Source organism: Mytilus californianus, unplaced genomic scaffold, assembly GCF_021869535.1.
Source record: "Mytilus californianus isolate M0D057914Y unplaced genomic scaffold, xbMytCali1.0.p SCAF_26, whole genome shotgun sequence".
Classification (NCBI taxonomy): Eukaryota; Metazoa; Mollusca; class Bivalvia; order Mytilida; family Mytilidae; genus Mytilus; species Mytilus californianus.
In genome coordinates this window covers 3,741,950-3,764,378 of record NW_026262675.1, presented here as the reverse complement: position 1 = coordinate 3,764,378, position 22,429 = coordinate 3,741,950, and the positions used below count along the sequence as shown (strand labels likewise).

At 30.5% G+C, this 22,429-nt stretch overlaps 1 protein-coding gene and 1 long non-coding RNA gene across 3 annotated transcripts in view; one reads left to right on the top strand and one right to left on the bottom strand.

Annotated features, from left to right (window-relative positions):
* LOC127732718 (MAPK/MAK/MRK overlapping kinase-like) overlaps positions 1–17,947 on the bottom strand; it is a 46,828-nt gene extending 28,881 nt beyond the window's left edge. The window contains exons 1-5 of one of the 2 annotated variants that reach the window (XM_052241906.1): positions 17,737–17,947; positions 12,567–12,681; positions 7,264–7,353; positions 5,174–5,244; positions 2,047–2,125 (exon numbers count right to left, since the gene is read on the bottom strand). In XM_052241906.1, the coding sequence (XP_052097866.1) occupies positions 2,047–2,125; positions 5,174–5,244; positions 7,264–7,353; positions 12,567–12,681; positions 17,737–17,776 (395 nt within the window). In that variant the 5' untranslated portion in view covers positions 17,777–17,947. The remainder of the gene's footprint in view (positions 1–2,046; positions 2,126–5,173; positions 5,245–7,263; positions 7,354–12,566; positions 12,682–17,736) is intronic. The other variant, XM_052241907.1, reaches the window with a different exon arrangement.
* A 292-nt stretch (positions 17,948–18,239) lies between these two features.
* LOC127732741 (uncharacterized) lies at positions 18,240–22,229 on the top strand. Its single transcript, XR_007996413.1, has 2 exons — positions 18,240–18,392; positions 21,859–22,229. It is a non-coding gene; the product is annotated as an uncharacterized LOC127732741 (long non-coding RNA).
* Positions 22,230–22,429: the final 200 nt, after the last annotated feature.

Below are 22,429 nucleotides of genomic sequence, written 5' to 3'. Positions count from 1 at the left end.
TTATATTTTTTTTTAAGAAAAATAAATATATACGAATGCTTCAGAAGCCATCTCAATCTCAAGTAATCAATTTATGAATGAAATGATTTTCTAAAACATCAGTTCAGCTCTAGTCATGCAAATCTACTGAAAACAAATTTAAATTATAACAATGCAGTGATAATGAATGGAAACAGACAGTTGTGAATGAAATTCTGTTCCCAATATACATTGGATTTCTGTCATATTTCATGCCTTATTCTAGAGTACAATGACTTTAAATAAAACTATTTTTCTGTCTCAATTCCTAACATTTTTCATAGATATTTCATAGAAGTGTTCTTCATAGATATTATATAGTCATGTAATCTGTTTACTTCTAAAGTTTGGGAATCTATGGACTTACTATTCAATTAATTTTCTGAAAAAATTCTGAATATTTAGGAATTTGCTAACTATAAAACTATCATATCCAATACCGATTTCTTCTCACTTAACGTTTTTGTGCAATTATTTTTTGTTTCTTTTTACTCAAAGAAAATTCAACACAAACTTGATTTCTGCTGTTGAAACATTTTGGAATAACTTAACAGCTTTCCTCAAACATAAAATCTTCATGAATGGATTAATTTAACTAACAGCTATTGTTTAGGTATGCAGACCATATTACTACCATTTAATAGATCTTAAACATGATATAATCATATTGATCTTACATTTGCAGGTTTTAAATTCAGGAACTCTGGTGATTTACATATTGATTCCATGTTTGTTATATTCATTACTTATACATTTTCTATTTTCTAACTACTTTTTCATCTAACCCAGTACCTTTTTCCAAAGAAACTTTTATAGATCCTGCTTTTAGCTTTTAATCTAAAATTGAATGCTTAAAACTTGAAAGCAGCTGACAGTATCAAATTCACAGATCAATTTTTGACATGTGTATAGTGTGCTTTGCCACAACATCTAGTTTGGAGGTACAGTTCCAGCCATACTACTTATTCTTTAAAGAGTTAAATTCCCACACCTAGCATTAACAAATGACAAAGATATGCCACTTTCATAATATTCAGATGTACAATAAAGTAAAAGGTATAAAAAATGTATTTAAATTTTTGTAAGTGCTAGTACCATTCATACATGTATGTATTCTTTTAAATCTGGAATGTGTCCTTAGGGCCTCAAAATGAACACCATGAAAAAGTACACATTATGGTAATTTTAATTTCAATTTGCAGTAACAGTTACACTTCATGTATTTAAACTTAAAATGCAATCAATTATTTATCAAAACATTCTGAATTTATTCAAACTGAAGGAGTTCTCAAATGAATGTTTAATTTCAATATGTCAATACATGATTTTTAAAACATAAAAAGTAATAAGGTTACTGTGAATTCAATCATAAAGTTAACAACAATAATCCAAACTAAGTCTTTATTCCCACTATTTAAAATCCTTAAAACTTTATTATGCTGAAAAATGTTACATCTGAATAGAAATGAAAGAGAATTTTTTTGTTTATTCAAATGTACCTTTAATCATATAAAAATGACATCTACTGAATAGATAACCAAAACAAATACAAGAATGTTTTCTAACAGTGAAAAATAGCTTCAGTGTATTACAGGTATATGAATGGAATAAAGTAAGAAAAATAATATTCATTTTGTTCACGAAATAAGATGAACAGAGTGAGGTCAAACACATGCTACTTGATAAAGAATACATGTGTTCAGAGATACAGAAGTGTGTTCAAAGTGTGCTAAAGAAACTAGCAACAATATACTTGTACACAAACCATCCTTTCAATATTTTCAACATATTTTTAACAAAATTTTCTGCTAAATTTTCAAGTACAGATGTACAAATATGCATTTAAACTATATAATCAAAATCTAGAATCACTAGAAGATACCAATAACATTCTTTTATACTGAATGGAGAATTAAACTATTTTGAAAACCAAATGAAGGCATGATCTTTTGATGTGAAGAATGATTTGTATAAAAGTACAAGGTTTTTCATATAAAATTGTGAAATCATTTGTTTGGTGTACTTTACCTATGCATATGTTCAACTGACTTTAACAATTGATACATATAATGTTTAACTTTTCGTTCAGGTAAATAATGTCTTTTTCCTGAAAATGTCAAATTTAAGTATTACATCAGTAACATTCAAATAAATAAAACACTTATTTGTTTTAAAAAACATCTTGAACTTCTCAACTGATAAATCATAGCCAATTGATTTTCTAGAGAACACAACTCAGTATTTTTTCACATCCTAATAAAGCAGAATTTTAATTTCTACAGGCATCATGGATTTTTAGGACACATTTTTCAGCCCCTGTTGAGTAAATTTCAACCTGGAGGAACCCTTCTTGAAAAGAACATGTCTTAAACTCGAACAGATTTTCACAGTCTTTTGTTTTTTTAAAAGTTGGAGGATATCATAATCTTTAACTGACTCAAAACATATTACCTATGTTAATTGTATGGACAACTTTGGTTACTATAATATTTAAACTGACTTTTAGACTGTAAATTAAGATTTTTGTACATCCAAGGAAAACATAAATGTATCTTTCCATTTAAAATCATTTGTTAATATTAGGGAACACCTGAACATGTACCTTAGTTCATGAGGAAAATAACATCATTTGTTGCGCTTGTTTTTGAATTTATTTCCACAATTTCTTTGTAAATAAAACTCGAAAAACTGTCATCTTAAAAAATGATGTTCATTATTTATTGCATAAATTAATAATGATAGCTGTATATAGTAATTATGACTTGTTTGAGGTCCCAACTTTCTGATGGAAAATGGATTATAAGCATACCTTTTTATGGTATGTACAATGTATCAGTACTCTTCAAGCATACAATAAACTCTATATTTATAAATTTTGGTCCTCTATATAATTGATAAAGTGGTATTGATCTGAATGTAAACTTTGGACCAATTATGATACATAATTGAAACATCACTTATAAATCAATTAACAAAACAATCTGTTGCTTCCTACAGGGATGTTTACAACGATGTGTTGCTACATACTTTTTTTAATAATTGAGGCTGTTTATCATACAAGTCATTTATTATGAATTTAAATGTTCAAAATAGCTACTGAATCTTAGTTTAGATTGATTCTTTACAATCAGAAATCAAATATAAAAATTAAACATCTTGTTAACTAGTGAATCAATAATTGAAATTAGATGAAACTTTAATACATCTTGTAAACATGAGCAGCAGATCCAGAACTTTTCAAAAAGGTAAATTCTGTCTATGAGGGGTGAACACACAGTCTAAAAACTGAAAAATGTACTGAAAAAACTTTGGCATAAGCAGACACAATGTTAAGAGCGGAACAGGATGTTTTATTCAAGTCACGTTGGCTAGTCTCTACAAATCAAATTTTTATTGAGCAATCAGTATTTACATATATTGGAATAATTATAATTATTTAACTTGTATTCAGAATACCTTTTTGTTAAAAACTTGGTATGAAAAGATATACCTGTATGCATAAACTAAAGTATAAAATATTTCTTTTTTCTTTCAATTATTGAAACAGCACTTCAAATATACAGATTATTTTCAGACCTATAAGTAAACTAAATACAATGAGCTGGTTTGCTTTCTCATTAGTTTTTATGAACTAACTGATTAACCGTGTCTTTTCAATAAATAATTCTTGTAAATTTAATTTTCAAATACAGTTTTGGTTCAAAGACTGAGTATTTTTCAAACTATGGTCTGATTCTAAAACAAATCTGAAGAAGTGATATTTTAAAAATATGTAAACATGAAATACACCTGGGATTTTTCACAATACTCCCCTAGATCACCATAAGTGAAGAATCTCAAACTGTGAGAGAAAAATATATAAAATACTGCTGTTTAAGAAAACAATTGATTTCTGTCCAGACAATGACCAAAATCCATATTCAGGGAATGGGGCTGGGGTTGGGGAAGGTTTGGTTTTTGGGTTTAGGGCATAATTATTTACTTCTGTTAGACATCTTTGCATGCCTGTCACAAGCTAGGAGCCTTTCTGAAAACAAACAAATGGAGAATTTGTCCATGGGACACAGATGATGCCCCCGCTTGCATATAACGTTATATAGGGGCATAACTCAAGAACGGTAAAAGTGACACTACCAAAATTCGAACTTGATCTGTGTTTTGTGGTACTTAGTATTGTGTATAAGTTTCATAACATATGGTTGAGGCAAACTAAAGTTAGAGAATGGAAACCAATTTTGGGAAGTACGTACATACGTAAGGAAGGACAAGGGTAACACTTAATGCCCCCTCAGAGAAATCCATGATATAGGTTGGTGACCCTTACTTCTTCAGCAAGCAGGAAAGACACTTTTTACCTGTTTCTTATCATCATGGATGCTTCATTTTTGTGTATACTCATGAATATGTTGGTCCATCATTTAAACATTGAATAAAATCTTCTGCTTAGTTTTGAATTTGCTGACTAAAGGATAATTTATAGAAACATGATAATGTGTCCTTAAGACATATACTACAGAAATGCCCTGTTTCATAAAGGCAGTCTGCTGTGTTGCTAAAACAAATCTACATAAACAAGGAGGTCTTTTGATATTGTGTGTATGAGAAACAGATTTGCCTAAAACCTGTAATTATGAGGTTAACTTAAAAAAAATGTTTGAAGACAAGTCATAGCTTATAGAGTCAACACACAGATTTTGGGTCCTTTTCAGTAAACATTACAACTACTGTAGTTTAATGATTTCAACTGCAAAATTAGTTTATTGAGGAGGCAATAAAAATATTTGTCCCATCCAACCTTCACATTATGAGGGTTTCTAACCTATAAAGTACTATTTTCACCAGAGTTTCAGTTGTTGTTGCTGCTAAGTAATTGTATTAAATTTGTGACAGAATTTATTAAAACCATTGTGGACTTAACATGAATGGCTTCCACTAAAACTAAACTATAATCATAAACCTAATAATACCCATCATTGCCAGTGTCTTGACTAAAATTTTCATACTAGGTCTAGTTTAAGTGTGTTCTCTAGAAAATCTGTTTTAAACATTGTATGTTTTATTTTTTTCAATTTTGTTCTTATGAAATAAACAAACTTTGATATACATTTTTGGCTTAAGGAATAATATAACAGAATAGCATAATTGATTAACTTACCTCTAATTAATTCATATATATTCATATCCATTAATTCACATATAAGCACTAATGTTCCTGACTTCTTGTCACTGTAACAGAAAATTAAATTACATATAAGTTGAACTACTTTTTTTGTATACATTTTTTATCATGACTAGTACTTTTATATCATCTGTTAAACTCAAAAGAGTAAAATAAATACAGTCAGTTAATAAGGGACTTGTAAAATTCATAAAGCAGTCTATTCAGAATTTTTATTTCTGGTTCTGAAACCAATAGCCTTTGAACATTTCCTAATAAATTAAACTCCGTTTGGTGAACCAACGCCTGTGTGAATCATTTCGATAGAGTCCCTGAAGCGGAGGTGAAACATGTAGACCATAGCAAATAAAATTGCAGACCATTTGAAGTGTTGTTGTCAATTTTGAGTATTATTTCCTAATAAATTATAATATATACTTTAGACTTAGAATACATATATATTGGAAGATCAGTGTTCACCCCAGGGCCTTTTAGCAATGTAATGTGATGCTAAATATGACTTGAATGTTATGCTATCTGAAATAATGTTCTTATACATTTGTACAATGTGTTATTGATGTGATGCTATAATTTCTAGAAAGACGCTATATGAAATTTTTGGGGAGAACACTGAAGATTTGTAAATAACTGTAATTAAATCTTTCCCTCTGATGTAGATATTTAAATAGATTGAAATTGGAATTAAGTCTATATCAGCTGGCTATAAGGAAGCAGCACATTTCCTACAAACCTCTGTGATGTAAAACACATATACATGTAAACATAACCAGAATATAGACATTTAAACTTAACAATACAAGCTAAACATAGATAAATGATTGGATTCTAAAATTTTAAGCATGTCTACCTTTTAACAATTCATTAAACTGATAAATGGTCAAACAATAAAAAATGATGAGATTGACTGATAAAGAATATGTGCAAACAAAAAATTCAGTCGCCACATTTACACCATTGTTTGAACAATTACAATGTCATGTTGTAATAAATGCCTTTAGAATATGTAGAAACATTAAACCTAAATATGTAACAAACACCCAAACTGTCAGATGATAGTTACTATAGAATGCATACTGTTTAAACATACAATTAATCATATGAAAATATTTCTTCATGCAGTTTCACCATTGTTTTCCACATTACAAGTATAATAATGCTGATCTGCACATCATTCATATGACAGTACTGAACTAGATTGATTGATTGATTGTTGATTGCTTTACGCCGCATCAGCACGTACTGAACTAGAACTGAATTCTGTATTTTAATGTTTTAAAACAGCTACATGCTCACTCTCCATTTTATTAGAATGGAGAATCATTGCCAGTTGGATATGTACACCTAACAATCATTCCACACACCAAATATAGTTGACTTTTTGCCTATAGTATATGAGATACGTTCTAGACAACAAAAACTTAAACTTGATTAATGATCCATGAAGTGAGGTAGAGGTCAGGTAACCCTATCTGACGGACATGTAGACCTTGCAAGGATCCCATATATACCAAATCTATTTATCCTATTACTCACAATAAGTGAGTTCTTCACATAAGAAAACTTTGGAATTATTTTTTCAAGCAGCTGCTGAACCATTAAAAATGAGTTCAAGGACAATGGACATATTATCTTCTATGTTCCTATGAATATGTTATAAAACTTACCAAAAATTATATTTTGGTAGCAAAGTACAACTCGACAACTGAAGATGCTTAGTACTGAAAAAGGAGTTATACAGCACTTTCAAGCCCTAAATATCACAAAATAAATTGCAGAAAAAAATTCAAACAGATAATGGTCATTCCAGACTTTTCAACTACTAATTGCCTAAAAGGAGACCATTAGGTGGTTTTAAGGTCACCTAGAGGTCCTTTGAGAAGCCTACATGACTGTTATAGAAGTGTTAATGTCAATTATGGTCAGTATATAGATTACCTTCAAACCATATACCTATAAGCAATTTGAGTTTATTCTATATATTTTATTTTGAACACTCAAATATCACAATTTTTTCTCTTGTTTTGTCAAATTACATAGATCACCTGTTCTACAAATTAAATACTTACAATATGACCTCCTGAAGTTCCAGGATATTGGAATGGGGACTTAGTCTCCTCATGGCTTGGATTTCTCTTAAATTGTTTACTTGTTCAATACTGTAAGTACAAAATAAACAATGACAAGATATTTACCTTGAGATACCTATAAATATAGGTACATCAAAAAATATATCTGATCAATAAAAAGTCATTTTGATTTTAAATACAAATGAACTAAACTATATGTGCATGTTTCACTTGAAGTTAGGTGGCCAAATTTCTGCATATCTATCAAATAATCTCTACATGTTCCTTTCCAAAATCTTTTAATCCTGCTATTGGGGTGAATCAAAAAAAAAATTGACAGAAAGAATATTTTTACATAAATAAGACATATGTTGCAAAAAAACTGGGTTTTATCATGTGCTGGAAAAATATACCATGAAGTATATGGGTGAAAACTCTCAGTATTCAATCAAACTTTATTTATTTTTAGTTTTGTTATTCTGTACATGTCCTCAATATTTCAATCAACCATAATCTTAAATCAATTCTTTAAAAAACACACCCATGAAGTCTTTGGCAATATATATATATTGAGGTAATAGTATAAGTGAACCAATACACTATAGAAATAGTTTTGGTACTTCTTGTGGATTTTGTAGGAAAAAAATTGGTGAATAATCGCTTTTGAGTTTTTATTCCTTCATGTAACAGCTGCTTACTATACTATGACACATAATTCCATTAATTCAAATTTAAAATAACTGTAGTAGAGGTTTCATTATGTCAGTTATTTAAAGGTCCTCTGTTTAAAGAAAAAGTCTGTGGTATTTTTTTTTTTATATATATCTATATATATAAATTTGCAGCCTCATCCATTATCCCTATAAAATTTCAATTATTGTAAAGATTTACCAGACTTCTGTTATAAAACTATGAAAGGAATGTTCACATTATAATTCAAAGTCCTGAACCTGAGATGTATATATTCTTGAATATCTTTTTATTTCATTTATTTGATTTTGATTTTTTGGTGTTTTAACGCCACTTTTAAGCACCGCTTTTGGGCTATTTCGTGGCGGCCAGTTTTTATTGGTGGAGGAAGCCGGAGTGCCCGGAGAAAACCACTGACCTTCGATAGGAAAACTGACAATCCTAGTCAATTAAGATTGGAGTCCAGTGCACCTGCACGAGCGGGGTTCGAACTCACAACCTCAGTGTTGACTGGCTAGTGATTACAGTAGTAACTACTTAGACCACTCGGCCACCGAGGCCCCTATATTTCATTTACTAAATGTATATACATATGAACATGTATATGCAATCATATCAGATTATCCAAGCAACTTGTTGATAATCTTCTGCATCATTTGGTCTCTTGTAGAGAGTTGTCTCATTGGCAATCATACCACATCTTTCTAATTTGTGATACTATAAAGTATGGTCTGGTATATAAACTTGGATTGTGAAATCAGTATGAAACCTTTATTTATATTATCCCTACACTTTTTGGAACAAGAAGTATAAACTGTAAATAAAATGAGAACAATTTTTCTTTTCTATGATATTTTGTCTAGACAGATTCAGAATCTAGCCTGTGTGACACTACTTACAAACATAACACATCACTATTCACAGATGTATTTTATGATATATACCGGTAGTCTGAATAGATCTAAAAAAATTTTAACATCAATATGAAAAGATAATTTAAATGCAGATCAATATACAATATGTTTCTTTGACACTCTGTGACAGTATATGCATTATTCAAATGTAAGACATAATAAGAAGCAAGGGATTCTTTTTTACCATTGCTTAGCTTAATTAACTTTTATCCTATACATGTAGTATTTACCAAGTATATCTTTACAAATTATTGATATTGATCCAGGAAGGACTTCTGGAAATTATTTCCATGTTGAACAGATACAATATATTTCATTCTTTTTTATTTCTTCAATTGGATTTTTATCACTTTCATTATTTGTATCTTATATATATATTTACAAAATTATGTCAGTATTTTTTTAGTAAAATATGTGAATGTGCTGTAAGAAGGCAATGGCATATAAGTTTTTATAAATTTATTACACAGAGAAGTTATAAAAAGTTTAAATGCATTTGTATATGCAAATAAATCCTATCAATAGCGATTAAGGACCAAAGTAGACCCACAGAAAGATAACTGCTATGAGCTTGGTATTTAAGATAAATATTCAAAAGTTAACATTTACTCGTTAATAAGAATGACCAGTAATATCAGATCAGAACAAAATTTCTTATACATTAAAATTTAATGGTAGATGTAATAACTTTATGACTTATTACATGGAAAAAAACTGGGTTAATTTTCAAGGAGATATACTGAATTAAAAATCAGGGTTGTCGACAACGTGAGGGTCAGACTAAACTTGGACTACATTTTAGAGTGCAATATAAATATTAGCATTAACAAGAATGGTAAAGTTGATAAATTTTAGAAAATAAACTGTACTTGATTGGAATTATAGATATACATACATATACATATACGTATAAAAGTCTTTTTATAAAAATTAATCTTTTTATATTTATTTGTTTACAATTATACCAACATGATAACCAAATGGAAAAAAAACTTGAATATTTTGATTTAGATTAAAATTATTCCTAGCCTGGAATATACACAAAATGTAGTGAGCATACTTTTTCCAACTACTTTTATAGTTTGATTTTGTACACAACTGTCAAAGGTAAGGAGACTGTTGAGCTCTCATAAACATGTTTAACCCTGCCACATTCTTAATGTGCCTGTCCAAATTCAGGAGCAGGTAATTCAGTAGTTGTCAAAGATTCACTGTCTGCCTTATTTGCTTTTCATTGTTTTTTTTAGCATAAATCTGGCAGTTGTATTTCTCTTTTGAATTGTTTTACATTTTGACCTGTCTGTGCTTCTTATAGTTTACTATAGGGTATGGGTTTTGCTCATTATTGAAGGCATTGCCCAACAGCATTTTTAAAATCCTTGTCCGTTGGTCTAAAAGTTGATAGTTGACTCATTAGCAATAATACCACAGGGTCATCTCCTTTAATATTTCTTTAAATAATCTTTAAGGGTTTTTTAAATGGACTTTGAGAATATGTCTGACTAATTGTCTTGTTTTGTGTTCAACTAAAATTCAGCCTTTAGGATGTTTGTTACTCTTGTTTTTGACTTTTTGTGGGATATTTTTATCCATATACATGTAGTACCAATAAAATTTTTGCTGCTAATCCCTACTTTCTTTTCACAATTTTATTACATATAGTTTTAAAAGTCATTTTTGAAAATCTTATAAAATCCTTGTTATTTTTTCATAGTTTTTGAAAGAAAAAAGGTGCCAATGTTATATGCAAGAAAAATCTTATGACACTGACCTTTCTTTTTTTTTTATTTTTTCAGTTCCATTATTTAAATACATAGTGTACTATCAATTTATAACAGTCTTTTAAAAAGCTTGTTATTTTGAAACAGAGGAGTGAACATCCTTAACAAAATCACATGTAACGGTATTAGAATAAAACAATTACATTTCTATAAGTCTACTTTGTTTATAAGAACTCAAAGATGTCTTTTTGGTGTATTTCACATATATTTAGGGTGCTATCTCAACAATATTAACCCAACATCTGATTGTGTTCATAAAAAAAAATCTCTTATACATATTGAGGGATATGCCCTTGAACAATCACATAAAATTAACTCTTATTCCATTAATGGGAAGAGGGGTTTTCTGTGCTGTTTCTATGATCAATAAAATGCTTCGCTGAGCGCAGCCTGATACGACCGCAGAGGTCGAACCCTGAACAGTTGGGGCAAATTTGGATATAATATTCAAGCTTGATACTGTCTGAATTTTGATTGTGATCAAATTTTTGACATAATATAGGTTTCTGACACAAAATAAATGTGGTAAAAGATCTTACAAATCTATTGCGCGATACTGTGCAATTGAAGATTACTTCTTGAAACTTTTACAAAATTTGAAATTTGAAAATTTTTGAAAAAAATATGAATTCCTTAAAAATATTGGAAACCCCTAATATGGAACCTTATGGTACAATATTAGAGAGATCCATACACTTACACACAAGTTATTGTCTGGAAACTACAAAAATTGTTGTTTTTGACCCCTTTTAGGCCCTTAATTCCTAAACTGTTTGCCCCATAACCCCTAATATGAATCCCAACCTTCTACTTGTAGGTATTAAACAATGTTGTACAATTTCAGAGCAATCGAAATACTTATACACAAGTTATTATCCTGAAACTAGAAAAATGTTTGTTTTGGGCCCCTAATTCCTAAACGGTTGGGACCATCATCCCCAAAATCAATCCCAATTTTCCTTTTGTGGTATTGAACCTTCTTAAAAAATTTCATAGAGATCCATTAACTTAAACTAAAGTTATTGTCCGGAAAACAATGTGTCTTCGGACGACGATGCAGACGACGTAGACGACGACGACATCATACCATTATACGATCCCAAAACATTTTTAGCGGTCATATAAAAAGAGCTGATATGTCTAATTATATGAGACAAAAACTTTGCACAAATAACAAATTAATTCTTTTATAATAATTATTAAATATAGATTTTATTGATTTGAACTTTATTGAGGTACATGTACAAGTAAGAATATCTGATTAACAATTAGGCATTTAGTACATAAAAATAATCAAAAGACTTAATTGTAATAATAGTCTGCTGGTGGGATCATTGTAGACTAAAGGCCATGTATTTATTGTAAAGAGGAAAGGTATTTTTGGACTAATGCCACCCCATGAATAAATATTAACAAAATATTTACTGATCTAAATGTAAACAAAAATCAACACATTAACATACAAATAGTTGTCTATACATGTTTGTTTCAGTTTAAATTCAAATTAATTTTAAGTAATAGGATATAACCAACTACTAAAACTTGCCAATTTTCATGGTATTATGAATAAAACATATTCTTTTAAAATACTAATTGATAATTGATTGAAAGTATTTTGGCTTGACAAAGACAATTGATTAGTATCTAAGATATCCTCAGTGTAATATGTTTATACTTTTGAACCTAACGATAGAGTCGGATCAGTGATATTTCTTTGTATCAAAGGGCAATATTCAACTAATGTATAAGATATTGACCTGTCCTTAATGACTTTCACTTTTTACAAGATAATAATACATGTATATTTTAACATGCCTCAAGATCATATTTAATTAAAAATCTCATACCACAAATCTTTTTAAGAATATTTTTTCAAACCTCTGTATCAAATTTAGTATGATAGAAAGGCATTTTTTACCTTTCGTATGTTTGTTTCATCTTCTTGCAGGCCCAGTAAGTACCATCTTTTATATGTTGACATTTTAAAACTTCAGAAAATGTACCTTCACCCTTTTTTCCAAGGATTCGATACTCTGAAAAGAAAATTTCCATAAAATTACTGTTCTAAATTGATATTAAGGTTATCCACAATAAATACTTGGTTTCTCAATGTAACTGACCCAGTTAAATCACTGTAACTCATTTTTACCATTTGTTTTACAATGTGTTTTTCCACAAAACAAAAAAACAAATTTCTGGTAACAAGTCGGTATTTTGTATGCATTCCTTACTATGTCCTCTGTCCTGGACACATCAGACATGCCTTGTAGCAGCAAATTTCAGTTCTCACTCAGTCATGATTGTAAATAAAGAAAAAGGAAAAAAAGAGGAGAGTTTTGGTCAAAACAATATCAAACAGTTATCAAAGAAGATGGGAGGACACGATGAAAAGATGTTTTAAATGAAGATGATTTTTCATATAGGATTGTTGATAAATGCATTATATTGAATATATAACTATTGCTGACTATGAAATCATACATATTGCTCTTTTTAAGAAGAAACTATGGTTATGGTTATAAGCTTATTAAATTGTATTTGAAATGTGGTAAAAAAGAAAAAAAAACATTACATAAATATAACATGTTCAAGGTGTGGTAAATGCTCTGAATAAGCCTGTAATATGGATCGCTGAATTTATGTAATCACTTTAAGACACTATACATTGTACATGTAAAATCATGCATAAGTATAACATTTTTTCAGTTCCTTTTAGTTTCATTTTTGCACATTTCAAATTATACCTTCTTGTACCAGTCAAAAAATCTGTTTCCTTTTAAAAATATTGCCAAAAACATGACAGAAAAATTCAGGATTCCAGATTAATCCACTTAACACAGGGTTTGTACTTAAATGAGCAACACTACGTACATGACAGGCACATGTGGATCAGGATCTGCTTACACTTCTGGACACCTGAAATTCCCCCTAATTTTTGTTGGGGTTCATGTTGTTAAGTCTATTTTGTTTTTCTTTGTTGTGGTTTGAATACCGTTGTCTTTTGATTGTTTTTTCCTTTTTTTGCCATGGCATTGTCAGTTTCACCTCATGAGTTTGATTATCCCTTTGTTATCTTTCACCTCTCTTTTAAACAGATTTGTTCATTACATTTTAAGTGTTGCTTTCTACAGCTTGTGCACATTTGTAAATAGCAGGCAACTGAATACCCAACCATGTTTTGATGAAGATTAAGCCATGGATTCAAGTATTTGCTAACCCAAACCCCCAAATTTTGATATGGAGTTGTATGAAGCCCTAACATGGTTCACTAGCTAGACATGAATCAAGTCATTGACCAGTAGAAGAGTAACAAACTAACTACATGTACTCAGTATATACCGACGGTACAATGTAACATGTTAGCTCTGATGGTGCCTTAACAGTTAATATAAAAATAAAGAGATGAGGTATGATTGCCAATGAAACAACCATCCACCAAAGTTCAAATAAAGTGGATATAAGCAATTATAGGCAATCGTACGGCCTTCAACAACGAGAAAAACCCATACCATATAGAATGCTATAAAAGGCCCTGAAATGAAAACTATGAAACAATTCAATTGAGAAAACTAATGACCTAATTTATAACAAAACAATTTACGAAAAAAACAAATATGACAGACATGAACCGACGACGACCACTGAACTACATACAGGCTCCTGACTTGGGACAGGTACATAAAAAATGTGGCAGGGTTAAACATGTTTGTGAGCGCTCAACTCTCCCCTTACCTTGGACAGTGGTGTAACATGTACAGCACAACATAAGAATGTTTACTTGTATTCAGGGTATAAGTTCCAATGGCTGAATGGGTGCTTAAACAGGTAAAGTAAAAATTCACTTCAAAAGTGTTTGAAACAAATGCAGAAATCATCATGAAGAATCTGAATACTACTGAATGTACCCTGTGTAATCTTTAAGATAGAATTATTTGGTATCTTACACTAAATTATCTACATGTGTATCATGTTCAGTAAAAATATTTTTTTTCAAAAGTTGTCTTTTGCAGGCTACTGATTTTTAAATAAATATACCCTTGGCAAAGAAATTTGAATTTCTATACTACAACACTGAAAATAAACACAGCCAATCAATCTATACTTCTATAAGAATGGACTTCAGTGTTCTCTTCAGAAATTTCTTATATCATCCTGGTAAAGAGGAAATTATGAAATACCATCTTGTTTCTAGAAACTATAGCATCACATCCATAACACTATCTATAAGAAACTAATTTTAGATAGCAAATAATTACTGCATCACATTACTATGACCGAAAAGGCCCTGGGGAGAACACTGGACTTCATTCTTTGGGAGGTAAAAATGTACATGTGTATTGTGTTTGCCTAGATTGTGAAAGGTCATGGGTATGGTTTGAAAACAGGCCTGATCACCCCAAGACTTGAAAATTGGTATTTGTTGCTTCTCTACAAGCAATTCACATTTTGGACAAAGGGCTACTGGTTGATTAAGAGCCATGTCTTCCTGGACTGCAGACTGGTGTTACTTTAGAATAGAGAATGGAAACAGCAGGTTTGTACATTTGACCTACATGTAGCATGACAAATAACACTTGAAACAACTGCCTCAAGCAAAGTTGACCGGCTATCCTTATTGGGTCCCTTTTGGTCATAAAAATAAGCAGCTTTTTATGCTTCTACACCTTTTTACATCAATGACTCAACTGTTTAGGTTTCAGAGAACTTTTAACATAAATCCATCTATCTTTAAATCAGCCATCCTATCAATATTTAGATTTTCTTCTGTGGTTCTAAAATGGGTAGATGGTCCAGAGATAAAAGTCTTAAACCGTCAATTTCATACATTTTAACCAACAAAATATGAATGACTAACTTTTTGATTGGACATTAGATTTTTCATGGACTTAAAACCAATGCTCTCTAGATCTGCAGTCACAGACGACATATCAATTCATAAGATAATCATTTAACAGGAACTTTTTAAACATAGGCATGTCTTGTATTGAATTGTACAAATATTGTATGTTTGTCTTAAATTTATTGCATAATATTGTGTTTGTACATGAAGTTGGTTCAAAAGCATTTCAGAGTGTATGTTATTTGTGAATTTTGTTCATCAACTACTAGTAGAGAAATAAACTTTTTGACTTTTGACTTTGAACTTGCTGACATCATTAGTCTTACATTTTACAGCTGCAATTACAAAAAAATGTATCTGTACACTGGCTCCTTTAAAGAAGACTTTTTTTGCAGAATAAACTGAATGTGATTTTTTCAGTTAGAAATACTGGTTATTTCAAGCATTACTGTTAAGTTTTGCCACAATCAGTTCAGTAGTTTCAGAGAAATTTAGTATAATGTAAGACCACATCTACAACGATTTGAGCAAAATTTCTTAGGAAAATTCAAATCACACCGCATTATCATAGTATATACATAGTGTGGACCAATAAATGATCAAATGTTCATCTCATCTGCATAAAAACAGTTGAATAAGATACGAAAGATGACTTTAAGATGATAAACACCACTAATGTACCTCTTTGTCTTCATTATTAGGTCCCCTTTTGTTAACAGAATAAGCATAGACATACATGTGTGTGTGTGTGTGTGGGGGGGGGGGGTGTTAAAAGGAAGTCTTGCCAGTTTGGACCACAACTTATTAGTTAACTATACCTCTAAACCAAAACTTGAACCTACCTTACACACAAACTTTACCTGACCAATGACTTAAATCTGAGTCAAAACCCTAATCACTGATAAGGTGGCACAGATTTTTTTCATCATAATCAACATACATTTGTACATTTGACAAAAGTTCTAAGTTTCAAGCTAATGTGACCACAATTTCATGATAAACTATCTTAACCCAAATCTTTATCCTCATCAATAAATTGCAAAAACAGGTTTAAAACTGGGCGCAGGTTAAACATGTTAAAACTTTTTTTTTTAAAGTTCACATCATAATGCACAGAGGTTCTGTAGAAGTGATCATGATTAATTTCATGTTATACTACCTAACACCACAAAACTTGAACCTGAAACAAGACAAACTAACTGATGGACAGGTAACTGCAAAGACTGGAAAACATTATGCCCCCCTTCTGTCATATAATGGGCATAAAAATAACAGTACATCAGCATCAATATTGACTAATGAATTAATTGAAAGCTTATCATGCTTATTGAGAACCTGAAAATCTTTTTGAGCTGACAGAATTTTAGTGGGCAAAAAAAAAACAGTAGAAGACAATAAATAAATGTCAATTAAAAGTATCACAAAGATGTAGTCCAGCAAATTAGAAGTTTTAACTGACATTTTCTTGAATCCTGTGTTCTTTTATAGAGATTTCTATCTTAAATAGATTAAAACCATTTTGTTTCTTTAATGTTAAGGTTCAAATGTATGAATTCCTGATACAAATTTTGTAGTTCAAATTCATTTAATCTTCCAGCAGTGAATGATCTGAATTCCTCTTGAGCTGCTTGCCCATTGTATTTGGTAAAAATAATAATAAACTTGATTGGAAGGACCAGATTCAGACGGGGCACACCAGTTGCATACTCCATAAAATCAGACACAATTTAAAAAAAAATTAACATTCTCTTGTATGAAAATCTTCCAAGTATTGGAATACAGTATTACTGTGAATGTACTGTGGGATTTTAAGATTTACTTCAAACGAGTTTCAAAGCATCCTGATCGCAATATTAATTCAAATTTGTCAGATTACCACCCTTGATTTTTTCACTCTGTTGGATAGTATAGGCGGCTTTATATGACACTTGTTATCCATTCGTTGGATGTGTTTGAGCTTTTGATTTTGCCATTTGATTAGGGACTTTCCTTTTTGAATTTTCCTCGGAGTTCAGTATTTTTGTGATTTTACTTTATAATTTATTTATGGAAACCTGGTAACTTCAATAAATGACTTGAATTAAAACTGTAACAATCATAAAGTCAGACAGAGGTATTTGGAGTGAAAAAAAATGTTTAGAACACATATTTTTAAAAAAGTTTGTCTGGTTCTAACTCACAATTTACAATTTTGTAAAATTCCGGCTTTTTTCAACCTACATGTATACAACCTAAAATGAGCACTCACTTTGAAGTAAAAGGTTCATTCGAAGAGTACGGAAAGTCATCCACAATTCAAAAATGAACAAGCCTCTTGGCAATTATTAAGGCCTTTCTCTGAATACATCACAACTTTACACATCCCTTCTGTAAATCCATAGTTTTCGTCACTTTATTTACAATCCAACAAACGTGTATTTCATTTTACAACCGCCATTACCGGTATCCTTGAGCAATGGCTTAAAAGAGGCCAAAGACAGGAGTATTGCAGAATTTAACTCGAAAGTTATCATATTAAAATATTTAAATTATTTTACATTTTTATCCTTACATGGTTTAGACACATTTTCATTTAGAAAAGTAATTCTATATCAGTGATTTCTACATAGGACGTTTTAAGATCTTTTAAGAATATTTCACCATTTGCCATAGTCTGATTAATTATGACGTCTTGCAAGGCTATACGTTGTAGTAATTTTTAAAGCTTCACAGTAAATATTATTTGGACTACGTTGCCAGTGCCAATTTGAAGATATGTAGATTCCAAGGTATATCATAAATTGTATGTCTTCGTTGAGGTCCGCGTTCCAGGCTTCCGGGTTTGGAACGCGGACCTCGACGAAGACACTGTTCCTGACTGCATCGTTACCATTTGGGATCCTGGATTTAGATAGCTTCTCAAAAGTAAGTATCAACACTCTTTCAATGAAATCATTGTATCGGTTACACTAGCCTTTGAATATTGTATCAACTGGGAGATATAGTTTTCCTTTCCACGACAGAATCCGGCAGGTGACCGTGCTGATGAATGTTGCTACACAGAAAGGGAAAGTTCACAATTGGAGATAGTACATCATTTTTGACGTCGGAAAGCTTATTTTGATCTTAACCGTTTTTTCAGTATCATTTTCTACATATCAGTCAAAATATCAAGCATAGCTCATAGTTTCGTAGTGCATTTTTTTATTGAATATACGTGAAATGGAAGTTCTGCAGACAGAAAAATATCATAATGGAAATGCATTTCGAAATGGTTATTTATTTATTTATTTATATATTTTATTTATTTATTTATTTATTTATTTATTTATTTATTTATTTATTTATTTATTTATTTATTTATTTATTTATTTATGATTTATTTATTTATTTATTTATTTAATACACATACACATTCAAAAATTACCATTTTTTTATTGAATATACGTGAAATGGAAGTTCTGCAGACAGAAAAATATCATAATGGAAATGCATTTCGAAATGGTTATTTATTTATTTATTTATATATTTTATTTATTTATTTATTTATTTATTTATTTATTTATTTATGATTGATTTATTGATTTATTTATTTATTGATTTATTTATTTATTTATTTATTTATTTATTTATTTATTTAATACACATACACATTCAAAAATTACCATTTTGAGATATAACAACCAACACAAAAACATACAATATCGAGTATTCACGTCTATTTCAATGACGTGTTTTTGATCATGCTACAATTATGATATATCAATCATGTATCGTCTTTTACCCTTATTCAAACTGCCACGGTTACCCACTGGATACCCCAATATATTGTAAATAGTTAATCTAGTATATTTTACAACATGATTAAATTTATAACTGAATTTCGGAATATTGTGACATTATATATAATACGTGATCGATTATTAGGTGAAGCTGTGAAAATGGAGAACAAGGGAAAATATTTTTAAATTGTAAATAGATCTATTTAGCTGCGGATTTTTAATAAGAGACGAATGACATTTGTATGTAAACAATCACCTTGTCAACGACGCCGATTCATTCTTTTGAAACCGCGGGTAATACAAAATATAATTTCAATCTTAAATTGGTGTAGTAAGACCTAGGAATAGTATACTTATATATATTTCTCAGGTTAGACACATAATTACTAAATAACTTATAGAAAGTATCCAAGATAAGATATCATACAAACAAAATTGAAATTTCATTAATTTATTTTGATTAAAAAAATAGGCGAGTTAACTTTCTCGTGAAATCTAATGTGATATTAATATACTAGGAGTTAAAACATTCTATATGTGCCTGTTCCAAGTCAGGAGTCTGTAATCGAGTGGTTGTCGTCTATTGATGTTTCTCATATTTGCTTTTCGTTCATTGTATTGCATAGTGACGGTTCCGTTGTGTTGTGCCCTATTAATTAACACCACTGTTAAGCACAGGCACTTGTCTCAGAAAAAAATTTACCTATATACCTTAATATATATTAAGGTATATAGGGGGGGGGGGAATTCTGAGACAAGTGCCTGTGCTGTTAAGAGTGGGTTGGCGCCTTCAATCATGTTTAACCCCGCTACGTTCTTTATGTGTATTTCAGTGGTTGTCGTTGGTTCATGCTGGGACATAATATATTGACGTTAGTTAATAGTTCCTGGTTCAGGTCTGTCATATTCGTTTTTCGTAAATTGATTTGTTATAAATTAGGCCGTTAGTTTTCTCAATTGAATTGTTTCACATTTTTCATTTCGGGACCTTTTATAGCCGACTATACCGTGTATGAGCTTTTGTCATTTTTGAAGGCCGTACGATTGTCTTTGATTGCTAACATCCCCTTCGTTTGAACTTTGGTGGATAGTTGTCTCATTGGCAATCATACCCCATTTCCTTGATTTTATAAAGACTAATTACACTAAACAGAAAGGCAAGCAGTTTAAGGTCATGGAGCTTTTTGTTTAAACCTTTCAACCCAAGTTTTATTAAAATCACTTTGTTAATACACTGAGATTTTTTCAGACTGTATCGTTTAAATCATACCAGTACCCGGCGAAGCACTTACTCACAGGACATTAAAATACTTCATATGAACAGGTAGAAAAATAATTATGATGCTTCCCCCCCCACCCCCTCAGACATTAGATGTATTTGCCGTAGTTGATACAACAAAAATGTTTTTTTCTTGTCAATTTCCGAAGTTTGCATCCTCCCACCCTCTTCAGTTAGTCATAAGCCACTGGAATGCATACACAAGAAGTACAGTACAGTTTGTGGATTTTTATAGCAGACATTGGAATTCAAGTGGGTTTTTTAGGGCCCGGAAAATCAAGGGAATTCATTTGTAGCTCAGTAGCCAAAACCAAATACTGGCATGGAAATACGAATATTGTGTTATCAAAATTTGCTGTTACAAAATTTTAGAACTTATTTTAGATTTAGGAATATGTATACCTCATGCTAAGCTCTGATTCCTTACCTTGCGTGCAAAGTTAATAAAACAATACTACTGGTAGTGACCGAGCGTATTTAAACCTATCCGAGTTGTTAATAGAAATAATAAGATGTGGTATTCCGGAGTGCCAATGAAACAACTCTCCATCCAAGTCACAATTTGTAAAGGTAAACGATTATAGTCTACAAAATGTTAAGCAGTTGATTTTTTTGGGAAAATTTATTATCCTTGCTTTTGAAATTAGGGCCAGAATTTTACAAAAATAATCAGCATTCTCTGTTTACATGTGTTATTGCAATTATAACTTGTTATTTTTTCTGAACACCGATGAGCTAGTAAAGTATAATATATACACACGGTTTTGGTTATACCTTTTTCGTCCTATTTGGTGTATAAGCTTTATTTTTTGGAATAAGGTTTGGATTTCAAATTAAATATTTTGGCCTCGAGCATCACCAAAAAGACATTTGGTGTCGAAATGTGCATATGGTGCAGTTAAATTGGTACCGTCCATGTTATTATTACGAAGTAAGAAAGATAACTCAAATGGACCTACCCCCAAAAGTTACAAATGATTTGTTCATCGAATTCCTCCGTTCTACTTTATCTGTATTATCTTTGTCACTCATGTTTTCCTTTTTCTTTTCATTCTTTTCCTTTTTCTTTTCGCGCTTTTTACCAGATTTTTTACTTTTGATACTTTTAATATCAAGCTCATCGTCCGATGTTTCAGCGTTTGTATCCATCTGATCCAAAATATTCATGTAAAATCGAAACGACTCCAGGATGATATCAAATTTTGAAAGAACATTGCAAGTTGATATTTCTTCTCACACAAACACACATTTTAAAGAATTACTTGGTAATAGGCACTCCTCCAGAACACATTTTTTTAAAATTCGGATTAAACTATTATTTTCGTTACAGGTACATTGTGCTGAAAGAACGGAAGAATGTGAATCCACAATAAAATGCATCAATGTAAAATATGTAGTATATCATCCATTTTTAGAGAAACGTATCAATGTGATACAGAGAACAAACCAGAAACTGCGTATCCAATGTAGAATGAATGTATAAAGAACTTGGTAATTTCAATAATATATTTTAATCCCTTAAAACCCAGTATAAAGGGATATTATTACCCTCTGATTTAATTTACAGGTACATATATTAAGAATATTATTGTACTGGGAAGGGATTAAGTGGCTCAATCTATAGAATATTTACTGATTTTAAGTCCCTTTTCAATACTAGGTCATTAATGGCTATTGAATAAAAAATAAATTAAAAAATAATTATTTTTATTATGGAAATGTATCGATTTTCCGCCTCACAATGGAAACAGTATGATAACTCTTTATATCTCTTGGAACTGTAACTAAAATGTATTTGGATTTTATTTTGTCTTGAAAGTAACTTTGTAGTAACTCGTTCAGGAGCACATATAAATGAGACTATTAAAAGATATGTATGTACACAGATACATTATTTGTAT